This window comes from Danio rerio, chromosome 9 (assembly GCF_049306965.1).
Source record: "Danio rerio strain Tuebingen ecotype United States chromosome 9, GRCz12tu, whole genome shotgun sequence".
Lineage (NCBI taxonomy): Eukaryota > Metazoa > Chordata > Actinopteri > Cypriniformes > Danionidae > Danio > Danio rerio.
In genome coordinates, this window is record NC_133184.1 from 14,337,148 (window position 1) to 14,354,105 (window position 16,958).

Below are 16,958 nucleotides of genomic sequence, written 5' to 3' on the forward strand. Positions count from 1 at the left end.
TCTCCTTTTTCACTTTTTGTTTAACTATTCCCATGGAGCCCCCTGTGTGTTTCTTTTTTAAATGTGACCATTATTTATAATGCATCGCTTTAAAGTTTTCATTTCGATGCATCAGTTTTTTCATGTGAGACACATGTTGATGATTTAAGCATATTTCGATTTTTAATTAATTTGACCTTCTTTGCCAATATCGACAAATAACCTAACTATACTGTAAAATGCATGATATTTGTTTGAATTTAGCAGATGATCTTGTCATGCACTGAATACTCTCTTCTAACTGGTGTGAGTGTACACATTGAAGGGTTAAACATTCCTTTAGTCCTCTGCTCCAAAACCCACTCGCCAAAGACAAATCTGTCAAGCAGATGTCTTCAATCCCAGGTGATTTACATGCAGAGAGCAGTTTTACAGGATTAATGTTTTTTTTTTTTTAATATTGCTGTCACAGATACTGGTGTTATTTATTAGGGAAAGATTTAGTGAAATATGTTTTTTGATATATATATATATATATATATATATATATATATATATATATATATATATATATATATATATATATATATATATATACTTACTGTATATACACGGTACTTTTAACTGTGCTTAAGCCTTACTGGAATGATCTCGCACTCGTAAGGTGTTCAATAGTGAATACAGGTGTAAAATGTTTTGATCTGGTCTATTTTTGACCACTTTCAAAGGTAAAGGTAGTTGAAAACACATTGGCTTGGACTGCTTGCGCGTTGTAAGTTCTTATTAGGTCAAGTGCGTTCAAACAGCCACATAAGACCACCAACTGACATATTCCTTAAAAATGACTGTGCTGTTGAAGCCAGTAGTCTGATGGCATTTAAACTTTTGATATATTGGTTTGAAATTGTGGCTGCAATTCAGTTTAATTTTACAGCTATCAGAAACCAAATTAATGCCGCTGCCATGTTTATTATCTTCTGCTGTCTAATTTCTAGTTCTTAAACTGTGCAAGACTGTTGTGCAGTATTAGCTTGAAAGATCAGAAAAAGCCTGTACATACAATCGGGGAAATAAGTATTTACCGTCATGTTTTTTTGGGAATAATATTATTAATTTTCAAAGGAGCTGTGACATGGATTTAAACCAGATTTTGGTAAAAAAAAAATAAATAAAATAAAATAAAACAAATAAATCAATCAATAAATTTTGTTGTGTAATGAAACAAGAAGAAAGTACTGAACTACTTAAATGCATTTAATACTTTATATATAAATTTTTTTTTTTGGGATCGCAGTTTAAATGTGGCAATAAGATTGTAACTGTACTGTGCATTTACACAGTGGCCATATTCATCTATGTAAACACACCAAAAACAACATTAACATTATGGCAGACAATGTAAAAAGCCTATTCCCTGCAATTAGACTTTTTTGACAGGGTATTCCACTGTCACCAAGTGTCAGAATGTTGTGGGACTGCTGTACTGGAGGTATGATTATGGATTATAGATCGTGAAATTTAGTTTTTATTTTTAAAGCATGATGGTAAACACGAACACGGTTATGAATATATTAAAATTAGTGTTTGTTTGTTGTAAAACTTCCAAATAATGACAAATAAATACACATTTGTGGATCTCCTCACTTCCGGGTGTAACTATCCTGCCGTTGTGGCTGGTGTATTCTGGGAAATTTTCTTACCCCCTGCTTTCAAGTGTGGTCCTGAAAAATCTTTGTTCGAAGGGCTATTCACTCCTTCCCCCTTAGCCCTATACGCATTCAAGCTAAAGAGAATTGGGACAATCTTACCCCTTCACGGGAACATGCAAAATGAGGGGTAGGGGTAAGGGGAAAGGGCTAAAAGTGCTAAGGGGTAGAATTGGGATTGGGCCCAAGTAATTTTTTTTTCAAAAAATGCTTCATGAGGCAGGGCGTGGAGCTCTGCGAGCAGGAGTAGGCATGGTCGACAGAGCAAGGGAAAAAGAGGGGGGCAAATAACTGTTGTCACTTGGCGCACAAAGTGAGATACAAACCAAAAGGAGACCCATAATTTTATAGTTTACAAAGTAAAAATGCAAATAAATACACAGTAAGTAATCTAATGTCCTGCTACATTTGTTATTCGTAATTTCATATAAACATAAACACAATTTGTTATCTCATTATAAAGATAATTGTGTTTATATAATCACTATAAATAAGGAGGACTTCTCTCTTTGTCACCGACTCGGTCCCAGTCATTCCCCTCGCTGGCCAGCAGAGGCCACCATCTCCGGACTTCTAAGCATTACATCATCCATTTACTCTGATCATGCACACCTGAACTGTATCCCGCTAATGATCCACGTACCCTTTATAAGCCAGCACCAAACGCTCATTCAGTGTGAAGTCTTGTTTAGCCCTGGCCAGCATTTCTGAGCTTTATTCCTCCCTGATTCCTCGTGTATTACTCCAGCCTGTTTCTTGACTCTGCTTCGCCTTCTGCCTGCCCATGACCCACGCATTGTATACGGACTCTGATGCTCACTGCCTGCCCACGAACCACGCCTGGTTCAAGGATTCTGATACTTGCAGCCTGCCCTCGATCTATGTCTGGTAATACTCCGTGTCTATTCATCGCCAGTCTTTATCCATCATAGACTGTTGTTGTTGTGTGTTTGCACGTTAGTGCATATTGTGTGTGAATAAGAGCTTGAGCAATAAATACTGCATAATGGATCCCTCCGTGTCAGTCTCCTCGTTACACTTTCTCAATCCCTGGGTCTGAATGCAGACAGTAGATAGCAGTGCAGCAGGTCTATTTCAACCATTAACCCTGCCAGTAAAAAATGCGAACAGCAGCACAGGTATAGGTAATGTGTCTCAATAGTAACAAACTCAACTAATAAAAGGCAAAGTCTGCTATTCTCCAATTCTTGCACAGCTCTCCCAACAAAAATTGCTTGGCAAGTATACCTTGCTTTTGTAAATGATGTGCTTTCATGAATAATTAAGAAATTAGCTGACAAGAGCTCAAAATTATCCAATTTTCCCCAGAATAAAACCTAACAGGTGCTACTGTTGTCTTAACTGATGCTCAACACACATAAATCTGTTAAAATAATAAAAAAAGTACCCATGGGTGTCTTGAACCTTTGAAGACGCCTCTCATATGAATGAAGTTACATTAACTGCTCCGTTGTGTTTTTTTTCACAGACCTAACAGAGTAAAAAATCTTGATGGTTCTGTTGGTTTTGTTTATCAAATCTGATCTTTAATTTGTATTTTTTTATTGGATTCAAGTCAGGTGATTGGCTGGGCCATTCTACAGCTTGATTTTCTTTCTCTGAAAGCATTTAAGAGTTTCCTTGGCTGTGTTTTGGATCATTGTCTTGCTGTGTCCACCTTAGTTTCATCATCATTATCCTGATAATAGATGTTGGACTGAAGCAGCTAATATTCATTTACAATGAGGAAGAGCAGAGGGTTGCTGAAGAATTGAAAGATTCAGCTTCTGTCTGGTCTTTCACTGAATTTCTACACCTCCCTTTATTCAAGTGTTCAATACTTTTTCCCTGTGTCATTTCATTTATTCACACAATTTTATTTATGAACTAATTAGTTTTATTGTCTTTGCATAAACTGATTTCTTTGATTGTAACAACTCAACGGTACCTTTAGAAATATGTTTTCTAAGAAAAATGGTCACGTGTTTAGTAATTGTTTTCCCCTCTGTACATCTACCCATAAACCCTCCGCTGATGGAAATCAGGAAAGTGTTCTACAGTCGACAAAAGAGACAGATTAAAACATCAGGTATAAACCTGAATTAGTGTCCTGGTTCAACAAACGTATCTTAATGCCAGGTATAAACAGGGACAGTTCTGGTTTTGTCAAAGTGGAGAATTTGTATGACCAACATATTTGCATCTTAACATTTCACATCATTTAACTAATCATTTACTCACCCTTCACCTATTTCACAAAATGTTTTGAGATAGCTATTTTAAAAAATGTTGGAAACTGGTAACCATTGACTTTTATTGACACACACACACACAAAAAAAAATCTATTCTTCCTCTACATTGTATTTCTGCTCAACTAAAAACTAAATAATTTCAATGATATTTGCCGTAGATCATCCAGACTTTGCCAGATGCCCACAGCCTTTACCTCTGACCAGCCCCAGTGTGCCCATCTCCAGCTGTGAGCTCAATAAAAACACCCGCCGGTGCCATCAGCAACGCCTGGCCACACACCTGTCCTGCCGCCTCTACCAGACCTGTGATCACGCCGTGCTCCTGTCAGGTACTCAAAGAGCTCATTTGTAAGATCTGCCTCTATGATGTCAGAAAAGCAGGATTATCAGCACTCTCAGGTATGCTGCTCGCTGCGTAACCTTTAACCCGTGCACGTGCAGGTGGCTGGCAGGAGCAGATAACATACCAGCGGCACGCGCACAACCTGCAGCTCTTCTACCAGATGCTGAGGAACAACGGCTTCCATAAGGACCATGTTAAGACTTTCTTTGCTGGGAACGGACAGGTAGCAGGTCAGAGGACGTTAGTTACACTTTTAATGGGTTGTTATTACTGTTAGTACTAGAACACTGTTCAAATCTGATGATGACTGACTCAAAATTGAATTCAGAATCAGATTTTGGGTGCTGCAAAACAATTTACTGAACAGATGGATGTTTATTTGACTCATTATGGTGTTTGTTGTCATAAAATTGACTTTTGAAGACAACAAATACACTCAATAAACTTCATTGAACAAGTACTCATACACTGTAATAAATATCTGTTAGCAGTTTCCGTAATTAGTTTTTTCTGTTTATTTCCGGTTGCGAAATGCATTATGCGATCTTGATCTCTGCTCTGTCGGCTTTTAATGTTGAAAATTCAACTCCACAGTAAAACAAAGCAACTTTTATTAACATTTTTTGACTTTTTTATTTTCACGATCCATTCAGAACGAACCTTTGGGTCGGAAAATAGTGAGACTCCAGAGTACTTCTGAGTTTCTTCCCACCGCAGCCTCACTTTCGCTTTTAAAATGACGTCTGGGTCATACTTTTGAAAGTATTGCATTACGATATTGATTTTCTCCCCCAAAAATTTTATGTTGCTTAGTTACTTTTTATGGCAAGTAATGCGTTACGTTGCTTTTGAGTTAATTTTACTTTTTCTGATCTGGCTGAGGTTTATTGTCTTTCAGAACTTGCAGGTTCTTTTGTTTCTTCTTCTTTTTTTAAAAAGAGGAGTTAACAACACATTGTATATAACCTTAATTTACATAGAAAAAAAAACATAATAATAATTAATGTAGGATAAAGTTATCTTTGGAGAACTTCCTGACCCCAGAGCTATACATGCTTTATTTACAGATTAATGAAAGTTTAAAGCAACGTGTTTGCTACTTTTGTACTTTTTATCTTATTAAAAAGTAAAATCACTGCCCATTCAGATAAACCTCTTTTCTTTTCTTCCATGTGTTTAAAATAATGAGAATATTTTCAATCGCAGAAATGTAAGTCTTTGCCATCTTCATTTCTGTCTGTTATTGTGTGTGAGATTTAATGTGACTATGATCATTTTAATTCAGCTAATTTTTAAAAGCAAATTTAACTAAACCAAAAAGTATCTCACGTTACATTTTTAAAAAGTAGCTCAAATATTACTACTTAATTTTTAAAAGTAATGGGCTACTTTACTCACTACTTAGAAAAGTAATATTATTACGTAACTCGCATTACTTGTAATGCGTTAACCCCAACACAGCTTAACTAATAAAGTTATAGTATCTTATAATCTTTACCTCTCTGATTTTGATCGTAATGCTTGTGTAAAGCTGCATTGAAACAATAATTATTGTGAAAAGTGCAATACAAAATAAACTTGAATAGGCTATATGAACAGACTTAATTTTTTTTAGCCAGGCAGCCCAAGAGCTTCCAGTGAACTTCCATTATGAAATTTGGACAGAATTTTGAACAGTCTTTCTATTATGAAATTTCTTTAAAAATCAGCAATCTTCACTGCCTGTTAGATATACGATATGAAGTGGGTCTCAGATTGGACAAGAAGCACTGCATTAAATTCCATTTCCCCTTGCCATGTCTTTAAAATATGACTGTTTATTTTACCTCAGTATTTTTTTTTTTAATTTCTGCACTAGCCTGTTGCTAGACAGCGCTAGTGGTTACAACAGTCTTTCATCTTGTTTTACGCTTAACTAAATGCATGCTGAAGTCTACTTAACTGAATGTATTGTAAATACATTACAACACCGATGCTTTAAAAACAACCTTGTGAAATTGAGAATAGTCATATTAGGCTTTCACCGGAGGTTTATCATTGGCTTTAAAGCTCTAGCTGTGCATAGTGCCCAATTAATTATTAAAAGTGGCATTTCAGCCTGTCGCATTTAGACGTAATAATGCTCTTTACTTCTACAGTTAAAGAGACGGAGGGCATGTATCCAGCCACAGAGAAGGAGGTGATCAGGAACCACATCTCCTACATCTGCCGCAAGCAACACTGTGTGGATTCCCTGGTTCTATATCTGAACAGCCCCACACGCAATGACGGCACCATGCTGCTCTGGGACCGCAACAACAACGGCATTGTAAGTGTGTGCTACTAAACAATCTGACGCCCATGTACACTGTCAAAAAAAAATCTGTTAATTAACAGTGTCTGTATTTAGTGACTCACAATTGTTTACCATTTATTTGCAGTTGTGAATTACATTATGGGATGTTGATCTCTGCTCTGTCGACTTTTGACATAAAAAATTTCTCTACAGTGACATTTTAGTAGTTTGAAGCAATGTAATGTATAATGTATACTATATAGAGAAATAAATCTGTAAAATAACAGAAAATGTACTGGCAGCTTATTACAATGTTTTTGTAGCATAATATACAACACCAACCCAGACAATATCTCACATTAAACTAATAAACACTTAAATAAAAGTCACTTATCCAACTTTTTAGGGTCAAAAGTTGTTGGAAGAAAGATCAAGCTCCCATAACGTGATTCAAAAGCAGAAATAAACAAGGAAAAATAGGGAAAACTGCAAATTCATGGAATTATTTTACAGGGTAGTGTAAAGTCCCATTCAGAATACAGGATTTGCTAGATGTAGGGTTGTCGTGGGAATTCATAAATGATGAATAGGTGTCGGGATAGGTGTTGCCATAGAATTACAAAGAAAAGCCTGAGAATGGGTTTGATTGGACTGTTTGCATTATGCTGGAAGGGCATCCACTGTGAAAAAAATATGCTGGATCAGTTGGCGGTACATTCCGCTGTGACGACCCTAGATGAATAGAGAGACTAAGCTGAAGGAAAAAAAATGAATGTATTGAATGTATGTAATCTAGTAATTATGACATGGCAACTTTGTAGCCTTGTATGATGAAGCACGCAGAAGTGACTCTGAAGCCAAGTAGATTTCTGTCATTCAAAGTAGTGAACTTGATAACCCCAAACTAAAATCTGCATGGGGGATAAAATTTGCTTTTAGTTTTAAGTCCTTGCAGCTTAACATTGTACAACATTTAAGCTTTTAGCATTGCTATGATAGTCAGTCAATTAAATGAAGAGTTTTAATACTTTATAACAATAATGAATTTTTTTCATTATTAATTTATTAATAAATTTTGTATAATTTTATAAAAAAAATTTTTTTTTCATTAATTAAAAAAAAAAAGATCCAAAATCAAACCAATGATTCCAAAGCGTTAGGGGTAATTAATGTGTCGGTGTTCTTTGGGTAAGGGATTCATAAAGACAAATCATGAAGTAAGTGAATTTTTTTTTAAAGCCTTTATCAACATCGCTATTCTATAAAACAGCATCTACGCGTTTCGGCACATGTGTCTTTATCAGGATAACGATGATGATTACCCTGATGAAGGCAAGTGTGCCGAAAGACCTGGGGCCTCATGTATCAACGCTGCGTACGCACAAAAACTTTGCGTACGCCAGGTTTCACGCTCAGAATGGCTCACGTTTGCATTTACTAACAATGAACTGAACGTGGGAATGTGCGCAGCTTCACGGCAGCTTTATGGCTGGCGTACGCACAGTTTTTGTGCGTGTCTGTTTTATTTCCATTAGCAACTCCTAGAGGCAGTTGTGTTAAATTCTTCTCTACAAAATGTTTGAGCCTTGCAATGGCAGCTGTATGAGACGGGTTCATAGTAGGTATGTAAGGTTTCCATACCATACAGTTGACCAGCTAAACATTAAAGCACAATTTGCAGCGGTCGCCTGTTTTCCCAATGTAATCTGAGCTATCTACTGCACGCACATTGCTATAAAGGCACCATCTGAAGATGAATTTGCATGCGTGAATCAGAAACATTTCCATTCAATAAATGTGCAAATAAAATATGATGCACAAACTTATTGATGATTCCTACTTGTCTTTCTCGTGATAAATAGTGGGCAAAATCTGATATGTAGCGGGGAAAAAAAGAAGAAAGAGTTCGAGCCGAGTTTAAACTCAACGTGTCAATACATGATCACATGCGTCTTATGAGGTGCGCCACTGAGACTGCTAAGGGTACTGCAACATTTTACAGATATAAACCACACTATTTCTTTTTTTAATGCACTCAGTGCGATGTTCAGACCCAACTGTGTTAACCGCATCAGCTAAACTCTTCCACTCTATTTTTTTCTTTTGTTGTTAATTCCGGAGAACAAACTTGCAAATAACACCGCTTTTCTCCGGTCTGCCTCCGAAAGCAGCACCTCCATTTCACATTCTGTTCAAAGTTTCTCTTTTTGCTCGATTTTGCCGTTGCTTTTTCGTTGAGTTTTGCCATTAGCATAGTCATTAGCATATTCATACGGGGGAGGAGGCAGGGAGGGGTTTTGTGCTCGTGCATGTTGCGCTCAGTTTCACGTTCATTCGGATGTACAAAAAAATATGCGTGAGATTCGGCGTACGCAGTGTTATCTGAATTTTTTTCTGCGTACGCACATTTACAGCTTTGTGCGTACGCAATGTTTTAGTAAGATTTCCACGCAAGTCTTCGTACATGAGGCCCCTGTTGTTTTATAGAATAGCAATGTTAATAAAGACTTTTTGAAAAATTCACTTACGTTGAGTGCCTTGGACCTCTGATTTTATTGTTTATTAATTTAAAACAATTTAAAATACGTACATGATTTATGCATATTTTTAATTACAACTTTTCAAAATTTTATTTAATTTATTCATTTTTTACTTTTATTTTTTACCAGAAAGTATGCTCTAAATTAATCAAATGTGACAGTAAAGTCTTTGAAAAAAGTAATAGCAACAAATGCTTTACATTTAAAATAATATAAACATTATTCCTAGGGAATGTTTCTTAATAATCAAAGCAAAATATTAAGAATGATTTTCGAAGGATCATGTGACACTGAAGAATTCATTCATTCATTTTCTTTTTGGCTTTGTGCCTTTATTAATTTGAGGTCGCCACAGCGGAATAAACTGCCAACTTATTCAGCATATGTTTTACACAGCGGATGCCCTTCCACCTGCAACCCATCTCTGGGACAACACAGAAGAATGAAGTTGAAAATTTTATTTATTCATCACATGAATAAACTACATTTTAAAATATGTAAAAATATGCTCATTTTAAATTCTAACAGAAATTAATAATACAATATTATAATAATTATAATAAAACTATACTAAAATATTTGAAAACAAAAGGCGAAGCAGTGGCGCAGTAGGTAGTGCTGTTGCCTCACAGCAAGAAGGTCGCTGGTTCGAGCTTCGGCTCAGTTGGCATTTCTGTGGGAAGTTTGCATGTTCTCCCTGTGTTCGTGTGGGTTTCCTCCGGGCGCTCTGGTTTCCCCCACAGTCCAAAGACATGCGGTACAGGGGAATTGGGTAGGCTAAATTGTCCTTAGTGTATGAGTGGGTAATTGTGTGTGTATGTTTCCCAGGGAGATGGGTTGCGGCTGAAAGGGCATCCGCTGCGTAAAAACTTGCTGGATAAGTTGGCGATTCATTCTGCTGTGGCGACCCCGGATTAATAAAGGGACTAAGCCGACAAGAAAATGAATGAATTAATTTGAAAAGAAATTTTGCCACAAGACAATGGCATTTAAAAAATTAACTTACTTTTAAACACTACAGTAAGAGAAGTTTAAGACTGACTTAATTTGAAGTGTTTAAAAGTGAAACTAGAGGAATTTCCTCTTCAATGTTACAATTACTGCAGGAAAATTATCTGGTAAAAACAGGTGTCTAAAACTGGAATTGCACTAAGGCTTGTCACCAGTCAATATCTGACATCATCACAGGTTTGTGTTGGAAAGTGTATTACCATGAAAAAAACCTTTATTTGTCATTATTTATTCTTCCAGAGGTTAACCGTTGTGTTCTGTAAACTACTTGACAAAAGTTTTGTTACATATTTGAGTTTTAGGAACAACAAATAATAACTTGACTTCTAGTTGATCAGTTTGCACCAAAAGTGGATTATATGAAAGGCTAAGGCCTCTAGATTACGCTTATTTTACTCAAATAAAAAATGATCAAGTCTTGACAGTAAAGTCTGACTTTGCTTAGACAAAAGTCTTGTCACTTAACAGAAATAATGTACAGTATAGAATATAAAGTCATGGTGCAGTGGAAAGAGAGTTAATATTGTGTATGACTCCCATGAGCTTGGAGGACTGCATCCATATATATCTGCAATGACTCAAATAACTCCTTAATAAAGTCATCTGGAATGGCAAAGAAAGCGTTCTTGCAGGACTCCCAGAGTTCATCAAGATTCTTTGGATTCTTCTTCAATGCCTCCACCTTCATCTTACCCCAGACTTGCTTAATAACCTTCATGTCTGGTGATTGTTCTGGCCAATCCTGGTGCAACTTGAACTTCTTTGCTTTCAGGAACTTTGATGTGTAGGCAGAAGTACCAGAAGGAGCGATATCCTGCTCAAGAATTTGCCCTCTTCTGTGGTTTGTGATGTAATGGGTAGCACAAACGTCTTGCTATAGCTGTTTATGTTGCCATCTACTCTGCAGATCTCTTCCATACCCCCATACTGAATATAACCCCAAACTGTGATTTTTTTCCTTCACCAAACTTGACTAATTTCTGTGAGAATCTTGGGTTCATGTGGGTTCCAGTAGGTCTTCTGCAGTATTTGAGATGATTGGGATGCAGTTTAACAGATTCATCTGAAAAATCTACCTTCTGCCACTTTTTTCAAATGATCAACTAAAAGTCAAGTTACTACTTGTTGCTCTTACAACTAGGATTGATGACAGGACATTTGTCAGGTAGTGTAGTAGTTAAAAAAAAAGAGTTTTTAAAAAATACATAAATATCTTAGTTGAGTGGATTTCTTGTAACAGGATTGTACTTTTACAGTCAGACCTCCTATGTTGGTGCTGAGGGAGATTTATCTTAAATGTGGCTTTCCAGGAAGCACAGAAAGGACAGATGCATAAAGGGAGTTTAGGAATCCTTTATCTTCCTGAAAATGAATCCAACATGCTTCCCCAATCCCACCACTTCAAAGAGCCCACTAACCAAAGGATACAAGCATTATGCTATGGAAGTTGACTTCAACTTACTCTTTTCTCAGAAGCGATGAATCTGTAGATACTTTGCACTATACTGGAGTATTTTTAGGGCAGCTAATGAGAAAACCACCTTTGCAGTGAACACCCAAGACTGTCAAAACATTACCCCATGTTAAAGCTGCAGTACAGAACATTTTTGGTTAAAAATAGTCCAAAATGAAAGTACATATCCAGCCAGTGTTTCAATGGTAGGCGACGCAGTGGCGTCGAGCCTCGGCTCAGTTGGCGTTTCTGTGTGGAATTTGCATGTTCTCCCTGCGTTCGCGTGGGTTTCCTCCGGGTGCTCCGGTTTCCCCCACAGTCCAAAGACATTTGGTACAGGTGAACTGGGAAGGCTAAATTGTCCGTAGTGTGTGAGGGAGTGTGTGTGGATGTTTCCCAGGGATGGGTTGCAGCTGGGAGAGCATCCGCTGCGTAAAAACGTGCTGGATAAGTTGGTGGTTCATTCCGCTGTGGCGACCCTGGATTAATAAAGGGACTAAGCCGACAAGAAAATGAATGAATGAATGAATATATCAATGTTAAGCTTGTAATACTGTGTATACAGTTGAAGTCAGAAATATTAGCCCCCTGTTTATTTTTCAACTAATTTCTGTTTAACAGAGGGAAGAATAACGGAGAGAAGATTTTTTTTCAACACACTTCTAAACAGAATAGTCTTAATAACTCTTCTCTAATAGCTAATTTATTTCGTCTTTGCCATGATGACAGTACATAATATTTGACTAGATATTTTTCAAGACACTTCTATACAGCTTAAAGTGAGATTTAAAGGCTTAACTAGGTTAATTAGGCTAACCAGGCAGGTTAGGGTAATTAGGCAAGTTATTGTATAACAATGGTTGTTCTGTAGACCAGTGGTTCATAACCCTTTTTTTTGGCTGAGACCCTCTTTTCCCCCTGGAAAATATTGTAAGGCCCCCCGTAACATTTAATGTTATTATCGTTCATATAATTTGCTGTAGTGATGACAAAAAATGTTCTTTTTAAACAAACTGTATGTTTATATCTAGATATGTTTATGCACAAATAATAGCCTGTGTAAAATAAAAAATAAAAAACATCAGTTCGCCATTTGTAACTGAAAAATGTAAGCCTTTGGCCTTTAAATTGGCCCTATATTAGTTGCCAATTAGTTGACAAATTTGTAAAAGTTTCTTGTTTCTTTTTTCTTTCTAGCAATGACGTCACTCATCTAATTTTGAGTGTGTGTCAATTCTTTTTCCTTGCGCTCAAAAAATGATCTGGGCTTGTTGCTGTATTGGGGATGAGTTGTCAGCAATTGTCTTATAATTTGGACACCTCATGCATTTGTTAGCAGGAACTCTGGTGCAGGTAATACACTGTGGCTGGGTCAGGGTTATTTTGCTTCGAGAAAATTGAATAAAGCCATAGTTCAGGAAAGTATCTTGGTATTTTCTGCATTTCGTGTTTTCAGTATTGCTAGTGCTGTGACCAGAAATGTTTAGAGCTTCCTCATCTGGGTCCAGTATGCTTGGGTCATTAGTATTAACTGCTGAAGAAGAATTAGTGAGACACTGTAATTTTTGTGGAGGAAGAATTACAAATTTGTCCATCTTTTGGTCAGCCAGGGGATAAAATGAACTTAGACAACATGATTGTTCCTGATTGTTCACTGCTTAAAACTTTTAAAAATATGATGCGACCCCTCCACAGAGATCGCTGAGGCCCCATTGTGGGCCGGGACATCCTTGTTGGGAACCACTGCTGTAGACTATGCAAAAAAAGAAAAAAAAAACCTTAAAAGGGCTATTAATTTTGACTTTAAAATGTTTTCTTTTATTTTTTAAATAAAAACTGCTTTTATTCTAGCTGAAATAAAACAAATAAAACTTCATCCAGAAGAAAAAAATATTATTAGACATACTGTGAAAATTTCCTTGCTCTGTTAAAAATCATTTGGAAAATATTTAAAAATAAAAAAAAATAAAGGGGGCTAATAATTCAGATTTTAAAGGGCACCTATGGTAAAAAATCTACTTTTCAAGCTGTTTGGACAGATCTGTGTGTTGGTATAGTGTATAGACCGTCATACTGGGGTGATATGAACACACCCAGTCCTTTTTTTTTCAATTTAACTACAAAAAAAAGGGTCGGCCAATTGGAGCTGTTTTCAAATCGATCGCACCATTACGTAGGTGTGCGATCCCCCCGCCCACCGAATTGATTGACAGCTGCGCGCATTAACATGTTCCGGTAGTCTCGTGTATATGTCAACAAGACCAGGCAGACATACGCAAAGCAACCGGGGAATAAAAGGTCTGTTCTGTTCGCTAGGATCAGCAATCATCATCAAATGTGATTAAGAGTAAGTTTCACATGTTTAAAGTGTTTTAAAACAGAGTATGTGTGTAATTAATTACAGCGATTTACTTCAGCTTTACTTTATCAGCACAGCCGCGTGTCAGAACAATTATAAAAGAAGACGCTTCAATCCCGGTTTGTGGAAGTTAAATTAGGTTTATTTTGTACATTAGCATAACAGATATCCTCACAGTACTTGAGGTTGGCCTTAACTAAGCTAAGCGCGCTCTGTCTGCCTCTGCCTGCCTTTAAGAGTCAGTTACGTCGAGTCATTTCGCATATGCTATTTACATGGCAGACTTAGTAAGTGGAAAAACTGAACACTTCACTAGCGAGAAAACAGTAAAACAGACTATCTGCAGCATGAGGATAAAGAATGAGCCTCCTCCATTCGGCCTCTTTCTCTTTAATTTACTTTTCTTTACTCCTTTACTTTTATGGAGTAAGGGAATGGTGGAAACTCACTTCTTTTTACATCCATTAGTCCACATATTTAATTTAGTTCGTTAAGTGCAAAGATTTGTTTCAAAACTATTTCTAAATTCAGTTCTAATTTCCAGAAAATTAATAAATGAACAATAATAATCAAGTGTGGTTAAAAAACCAAACACACTTATGCCCCATATGGTGATGCAAAAGTCTACAAAACCCAACAGGTGGACAAATCTAAACTTGTTTTTATTAAAACAAATATAAATATGCATATAATCAATAATACTGCAGATAATAATAATATTTTCTTCAAATGCAAATTGTCATGAATAAACTGAAAAAAGCTCCCGAGATGAAGGCGGCATGGAGGCAGTGATTTTTTTTTTTAATTTATGTAGAAAATAATTTTTGTAATATTTTAATCCTTTATTTTTTCATATGTAAAGATATTTGTGTATTGCACCCTGTGTGTATTAAGCAATGTGTAAGTGTTTAACCCCATAACTGGACTGGACTTTAGACCAACTTTCAGTTGGTCAATGGTGCAGTCTGTTTCACTTCCTCAAAATACATGCTAATGATTAACACCATAACACACCTTCATTTTTAGACCGGAACACAAAGTGGCACAAACAACGTTTAAACAACGTGGCGCAAAATGTGAAAATTAGGGTTTTGCTAGACTGAAAACAGCAACAAATTGCGGCATATATGTCTTGCGCCTTATTGCGCTGGGTGTATGATATAGGGGCCCTATATTGCTTAAGCATGCAGATGTTCAAGTGGGAGGGACTTATGCCGCGAGTAGGTTGGGGTTATAGGGGTTACAACTGCGGCTACTGATATATATATATATATATATATATATATATATATATATATATATATATATATATATATATATATATATATATATATATATATATATAGGTAGGTGTAGATGTTAATAAAACAAGTTACTGTAAGGGATAGGTTTAGGGTTGGTGTAGGTGTAGATGCTAATAAAACACAATAGAGTGAACTCTGTGTCATATAGAAGGCATTTAATAAAGCCCCAGGAGGCTTTTATTATTAACGTCTACACCTACGACAAACCCAAGCCTATCCCTTAAGGCAGGGCTATTCAGTTAGTTTGTCATGAGTTCCAGTTCATGAAAAGCATACCAAATCAGAGGCCGGAGAAATATGACTTGCAATGAGTGATGACAAAACAGCATATAAAAGCTCATATGTTGTATTTTTGCTCCTTAAGACACCCACATTGTATGTTTGTACATAAAATTTTTAATATATTGTATATTGAAACTAAATAATATCACTGCATTGTACAATAGACTTTTAATTAATTAATTTATTTATTATTATTATTTTTTTTTACAAATATTCAAATGTTGTATTTCAAAGCACAACAAAAGCAGTGCAATGCTTAAGTAGGCTTCTTCTACATTCAGACACACTCATATGTTATGTTATGAGCTGCATAACAATTAGGAATGCATCAAGTATTTTGGTTGTACGGCTAAAATCTAAAGAATGATTATGGTTTCATGTTCATCACGTCTGATGTAAATTTAAGCTTTATATAAGGTAAGTATTTAAATGAACTGTTGTTATCATGTGCGTTCATACATACATAATCATTTTACTAATTTGTAATAATTCGTCTAACATGTCTTTTGTTTACATTGCACTGAAATCCACGCACAACGCGAGATGTTTTCTACTTATTGTGTCTGGAAGGCGTGAGCATATCGTTCCGCTTGCATACACAGATTGGTATATATTTTTACACTGGAAATAACGAACTTGTGTGTGGAAAAGACACAATATGTGAATGGCCCGCTACTCTGCAGTGTATTAGACTTCATGTATAAGTTTGGAACTTTAAACTAGCACACAGGGGGCATAACTTTAGTTGCAGCAGTTTCAATCCATGCAACAGAAACGCGGCATTGAGAAGACTTTACAATTAAGTATCCAAATGTTTTCGGCTGCTCACACCACTCGCTTAATGTGAGGTGATTCACACTCTGCGCAGCCTTCAACTTCAGCTCATGCTGTATTGAACAGATGCACGTCACTTTATAACTATAGCACCTGTTTTTAGACTGAACTAAATTTATTTTTGATGTCTTGGTCGTACTATTTCAAGGGCCGGAACAAATTGCCTCGCAGGTCGGGCCACCAATTGAATAGCCCTGCCTTAAGGTCTTTCCACACTGAAGTCTGGAATTTACATAAGCGTTATTTTTTCGCATTGGTATCCAAAAATTTGTCACACAGAAATCTTTGGATATAAATAGATTCATTGTTAACAATTCAGAATTTGGCCAATTCTAGCAGCAATACTTTGTTCTCCTCTCTTCTCTATCCTAAAAAAAGGAGGAGGAAATATTGTGTTCATCCAATAAGGAGGTGAACTCTTTCTCCTCTCTATGCAGTGGTTTACTGCATGTATAGGAAGAGTTCACCTCCTTATCGGATCAGAGCACAGTGCGGGATCATCCAGAAATTCAACATTCATTTCAAGAAATCAGTGGCATTTTAGTACTTTGTTTATGATACTGCAGCTCCATAACACAAATTTCTTTAAATAAATCTTTAACATAGACTGGCTATATGT

At 36.3% G+C, this 16,958-nt stretch overlaps 1 protein-coding gene across 2 annotated transcripts in view; it reads left to right on the forward strand.

Annotated features, from left to right (window-relative positions):
- Nucleotides 1–16,958, forward strand: part of si:ch211-67e16.11 — a 46,031-nt gene that overhangs the window by 15,528 nt on the left and 13,545 nt on the right. Inside the window, exons 1-4 of one of the 2 annotated variants that reach the window (XM_073912545.1) lie at nt 2,358–2,573; nt 4,097–4,267; nt 4,380–4,511; nt 6,420–6,589. In XM_073912545.1, the coding sequence (XP_073768646.1) occupies nt 2,498–2,573; nt 4,097–4,267; nt 4,380–4,511; nt 6,420–6,589 (549 nt within the window). In that variant the 5' untranslated portion in view covers nt 2,358–2,497. Of the gene's footprint in view, nt 1–2,357; nt 2,574–4,096; nt 4,268–4,379; nt 4,512–6,419; nt 6,590–16,958 lie in introns of those variants that run through there. The other variant, XM_682096.7, reaches the window with a different exon arrangement.